The sequence below is a fragment of the Rhinopithecus bieti genome, unplaced genomic scaffold (assembly GCF_001698545.2).
Source record: "Rhinopithecus bieti isolate Rb0 unplaced genomic scaffold, ASM169854v2 scaffold_17971, whole genome shotgun sequence".
NCBI classification, from domain to species: Eukaryota; Metazoa; Chordata; class Mammalia; order Primates; family Cercopithecidae; genus Rhinopithecus; species Rhinopithecus bieti.
The window spans coordinates 2,708,130-2,713,971 of NW_016809834.1; the positions used below are offsets into that span (position 1 = coordinate 2,708,130).

Genomic DNA, 5,842 nt, shown 5'->3' on the forward strand with positions numbered 1-5,842 from the left:
AAAAAAAAAAAAAAAAAAAAAAGAATAGCTTCCTTAAGATCAGCCCAAGCACATCCTGCTTTCAACGCCTCGATGTGAATTTCAGGAACTGCAGAAGAAATTTTCTCCAGAAAGTCCTCATATTTAAAGTAGCTTTCCCTGGGGTACCTAGATAAAGTTACATGTTGATGATCTGACATAAGCCAAGGGCAGGCAGCATAAACATATTTAATAGTGTGTGCTCAAAGACAGGTTAGTTGAAAACTCATGAGAGCACAATGGGAGTATTCTTTTAAAAGAGATTTAAATAGGATTTTCTTAGGAGATATTTAAATAGTTTATTCTTTAAATCAAATACTCTTTTATTATTGCAAAAGACTAAACTTTCTAGATATAAAATCAACAACAGATTTCTACCATGATTTATTGTACAATTTTACTCTCACTTCTAAAAAGATCAAAATTCTTCAAGAGTTTACCTTATATCAATGTTTCCCAAAATGTGTTCCTCACTAACAGGTATTTTAAAAGGAAAGTTCTAATAAAATGTACTTGGGAAATCCTAGGTTAAACTAAGTTACTAGGTTTCTTGACTGAAGGAACTAAAAAAGTACTTCCATATTTTATCACAGGTAAAATAAAAGTCTTATTGAAAAACAAATCTGGCTGAGCACAGTGGCTCATGCCTCTAATCCCAGCACTCTAAGAGGCTGAGATGGGAGGATCACTTGAGCCCAGAAGTTCGAAACCAGCCTGGGCATCATAGAGAGCGCCTCCCTCCTAATTAATTAAATATCTATTTACTTTACATCAAAAAATTCATAGGTGGAAGTTAAATCTAAATAAAACTTTTATCTCTATTTCTCATCTACCAAAAACCCGGCAATGCTTCTGTGACAGTAAAGAATAACACTTTTAATTTTGATAACTACTACTTGAATAATCCGCAAAAGAGATTGGGCAAATAAAGTTTCTCTTTCCTCAAGAAAAAAAAAAAAAAAAGTCATATAATTTATTAAGGGTTGTTTACCAAGAGATAGAAATGAATATGAAATATCATATAAGTAGAGCATGTCAGTGACATAATCTAGTGTTCAGGTTAGCAGAATTAAGTCATATCTGAACATACATGGAGAAAATTCTTCATACTTCTTGTTTTTCCCAAAACAAAAGCCATACTAATGGCAGTCACAAGTGAATAGGAAAGCCAAAGATGATAATGCTTTTGCTGCTTTGTACACAAGGTAGAGAAGTAGTTTCATAAACCTAAGTAACTGCTACTTTGAGGTTAGACAATGTAGATGTACTGCCAACTCAGGACTGACAAAGTTGTAAATGAAACTATAGTTCTCTACACCTTTGCTGTTAATTCCATGAAGATTATTTAGTAATCTATGTCCAATGAGTAAATGTGTCCAAAATTTTAAGAATGTTTAAATGCATATTTGAAAGCACAAATTTTATCCAAACTAAATTCAAAATGGTTTTCATTGCTTAATATTGTTTTCCCTTAAAGTGAGATGGTTTTTAAAGATTCTTGGTACAGACAGTAAAGTCATAGGCACAACATACAAGTAAAATCTTATTATATAGAATTTCAAGGGAACCCACATTTTTCTGTTACTGTGAATTCCAGAATGGTAATTTGATTATAAGCAAGCATATTCCTATTGTGAAAAACTCTGTAGAGAACATAATAATGGAACAGGGAAAAAGATAAGAGCATTCTGGCCAAAAAAAATGGTAAGTGAATGCACACACACACCTTCACTCTGACCCTCTTCAATGTTTTCAGTCTTTTGTTACATTTGGTTTTAATAGTTGATCTGAATGTTTAGGTGGGCCTTTTGGTGGCAGTTGTAGGTTTGCCTGCAAGGTGCAAGAGTAGCTGGAAGGTAACTGCTGCTTGATAGAGCATGAAGCAAAAAATGAGCCAAAGCCTCATCATTGCTTAGTTCAGCTCTGCTCTCTCCAGCCTGGTCTAAGTAAACAGTGCATACACAGATACTGTCAGCATAAGGAGGGAAAAGTCTAGAAAACAAATTGTACCAACTTCTAGAGGAGAAATACTTTAGTTTTATGAAATGTATCCTTTTACAGGTATTTACTCTTTCACCTTTTTTCTCCCAAATGCTAGTGTAATATAGAACATGTAAAAGAAAATTCTGTGAATGCTTATAGCTTCCAAATCAGACATAATGAAAGCTATAGAACTATGTCTTAAAATTATTGACATGACATATATAACATGCACCATATTAGTTAGTAGAAAAAAGAACATGAGCCTCACAGTGCTATTAAATTTAAAAAGAAAAAAACTTTGCATTATGAAAAAACAAATGCTGTCAACATTTGCTAAAAGCTTAAATAAAACTTAAATGACCAAGACTAAAACTAGAAAAGCTATCAATACAAGAAATAGGCTCTCACACATTTTTCGGAAACATACCCGCCTTCTACAGAACCTATGAGGCGATCCTCCCTTAGCAATGAAGTTTATTAAAAAAAAAGAGAGAGAGAAATCATCCAAAAACTGTAACTGCTTATTTTCCCAATCAACAAATACAGCTAAATATCAAACTTACAATAACTAAAATAGATGCATTACAATGAATAACCACATTATATTAATCTTTAGAAATATAGAATCTGTACATTTCTTATTCCTAAGAGATTGTCCAATGATAAAAGTCAAACAAACATATTTATATACTAAGGAATTATTTTTAATATAATGAAATGCTACTTGAATACTTTTTTCTGCAAAAATGTTTACCATCTCCTTTCCAATAATAAATGTAATGGAAAATTACTTCAGCATTCAATAGGTATTCTCGAAAATAGTATTTCTGATAAAAGATTAAATGACAAAACAAAAATTATTATTATGTAATTATTCCAAATCAAAGGTAATTATCCATAAACAAATTACTTTGACATCTTAAATCCATTTTGGACTTCAAAACTGCAATATTATAGATGTGTAACCAAAACAGTTCATGAAAACATGTAAGTACACGGAAGCATAAGATAACAAAGTCATATTAACAGTGTAAGAATAAAGAATATCAAGTGAATCTTACCCTCTGTTCCAACGCTGATTGAGTCTGTTGTCTTAAGAGAGCTTTAAAGGGCCCCCCTTCTTTTCCAGCACTACCACTTCCCATTCCTACAGAACATCAGTATATAAATAACAACCAAAAAAAAACAACTATAGAAACAAAGTTTAATTGCATTCATCTTCATAAACATCATGAGTTGAAATGTGATAAAATGATCGAAACATTTAAAGCACTGGGGATGACAACTAAAGCACATATTTTACTCTACTTTTATTCACAAAGTTTTCTTTAGATGCAAGATGTCAGAGCCCTACGGACCCCAGCTAGTTTTGAACTTAATTTTTTCTGAAAATTATAAGAAAAATTATGTTAAGGTGATGAAACTTTCCATAATATTCCATTTTAAAAGCTGTCTTTTAATTAATTAAAATAATCAAGATAATAACAATTACTATGCTAACAATTTAGGAATACTAAAAAATGAGAAATATGTCTGATTAAATGTAAATAGAGACAAAAGCACTACTTGTGCTCACTTAAAATATTCCAAAATTCTATAAAAAACATAAAATTTAGGTGATTTTGAAATATAGTCAAATCTATTTTCTTATAACTTCCCATTTCTAAACATATCATGACAAAACAGTATTAATTTCATACTTGTCAACGCTCATTCACAAAAATCAACATAAACTTTTTTTAAATAAACAAAAAACCACGGACATGTAATAGACACATCACAAATGTACATAGTTATGAATGAAAGAAGTACCTTTCCCAAGCTCTTAGATATATTTTTTATGGCTTCATTTTAAATTTCTTTCCCTACCTTATTTTATTGTTCTGACCATGCCAATAGATCAACTATGGTCAAAGAATCACAGAAAGCAGGGGACAGGTAAGAAGCCAGTGCTCTACAGACTAGAGTTCATCCCATCCCTTTCAAAACTGAAGATGCATACAGCCAAATTTACTACCATGACTTAAAAAGAAACTAATTAACTTTTACATTTTTAGCTGTTCTTGGATAAGGAAACAAAGGTTAGCATATGTATAGTCCCATTCTGTTCTTAAAAAAAAAAAAAAAGATTTTCTTATAGTAATCTGAACATTATTTTTAGAGACTATACAATACTAAACATAGAAATGAAACTAAGATCTTTATATGAAGCATATTAAAAGCCAGAAAATAAAATGTAAATTTGTAGTGATAAGTGAAATATCAGAAAATATATCAGAAAAATTTAATAATTAATGCAACAGACAGAAAAAAAAAAAGATAATGAAAGAATATCACCAAAATGAGACAAACTGATTCAAACAGAATAATTTACTAATGTAACCATATGGTTTAGCAACATGATGATACAGGTCCAATGTGAATGGAATTGGTATGAAGAGAAAGAAAGTAAAGCATCTAAAACAGAAACTGTAGTAATAAGAATCTAATAATATTAGAAATACCCAGATCTATGTCCTTAGACATATAATTTTTTAATATATAAAATAATTTGGCAGAATATTCACGATTAGCCATCAAGTAATCCTCAATTATATCCTTATAACTCCAATTATTTAACTGTCTACCAGTAAGAAAAATAATAGAAAGGCATCTTGTATAAAATATCCAATAATTCTTTACAGCATGAAAAATAAAGGGATTAAAAAGCTGACATAATGTGATCCTACCAGAAGCAGCCAGGAACAGCTCTTCACTGAAAGAAACACTTTTCCTCAGAACTGGGCTGACAAGGCTAGAATGATGAGGGGTAAGGCTAGATTCCGAGAGGAGGAGACAGGACTTTTTAAGATGAAGGGAACCACAAGAGAGAGAGGGGGAGCTGGGACACAGGTAAATCCTAGGTCCCTGTGGGTAAGGTGCTGTGGAGGAAAGTAGCAGAGAAAAGATGCAGATTCAGAAGATGATCAAAAAATGCAGGCTAAGGAAAGCAATGATGAGGCAAAATATAACAATAAAAATGAACTTTAAAATGTACAGACAAATTACACTAAGCAAATGAAAAGTCACTAGCAAGACCATCTATCCCACATAATGTAAATAAAAGGCATAGTCTAAAACTTAACAAAACCTTTACTAACTTCACATTCACTAAAATTTTTTAAATCACTAACTTAGGATTTTATGTGATTCTAATAACTTTTAATTGACGTCTTCAAAATACTTAACTTGCCTGCCCTTTTTGGCTTAAGAATTTGTAAGATTAAAATGTACCACACTTTCAAATGTTAAGAGCCAGACTTGCTGCCTAAAATATAAACACTTATTTAAAGTTATAAAGGTGCAGTACTTCAAATGTTACTAACTTTGGATAGCATTTATGGGCACTTTAATTGAATACCCATAAAAAATACTCAGTACTGGATTAGGTAAACAGTTGTCAGTATTAATTTTAATATTAACTTCTTTCTGTCCAGTTTTGAGATACATATTAATGCTTTTCTTTTTCCTCTAAAATGTTTAATACTTTACTCTGATCATAGTATTATTTGCATTTACCGAGATTTGAGTACCCTAAGGGTCAAATGCCCTCTGTAAAAACTATACATAGTTAAAAGACTGGCTAAAAATATTAGCTAAAATCAGGTATCAAATCAATATTCTAACACTAGTAAATCTAAAATTCCACTATTAAATACTTGGGAAAAAATATAAAAATAAAACCTTGTAAATGTCAAAATTAGTACCTAGAGAAATAAATATAAAAGTTTTTAAAAGAGACCTACCAGAAAAACAGATAATGTAGCTTGAACTACAAACAGAAAAAAAAAAAAAAAAAAAA

The 5,842-nt window shown here is 30.8% G+C and overlaps 1 protein-coding gene across 12 annotated transcripts in view; it reads right to left on the reverse strand.

The window, feature by feature from the left end:
- The window catches only part of C2CD5 (C2 calcium dependent domain containing 5), a 96,245-nt gene that overhangs the window by 60,717 nt on the left and 29,686 nt on the right, over nucleotides 1-5,842 (reverse strand). For 6 of the 12 annotated variants that reach the window (XM_017890531.1, XM_017890539.1, XM_017890532.1 and 3 more), the window contains exons 9-10: nucleotides 3,063-3,148; nucleotides 2,429-2,461 (exon numbers count right to left, since the gene is read on the reverse strand). In XM_017890531.1, coding sequence (XP_017746020.1) covers nucleotides 2,429-2,461; nucleotides 3,063-3,148 — 119 coding nt within the window. The remainder of the gene's footprint in view (nucleotides 1-2,428; nucleotides 2,462-3,062; nucleotides 3,149-5,842) is intronic. The other 6 variants (XM_017890533.1, XM_017890540.1, XM_017890541.1 and 3 more) reach the window with 1 other exon arrangement.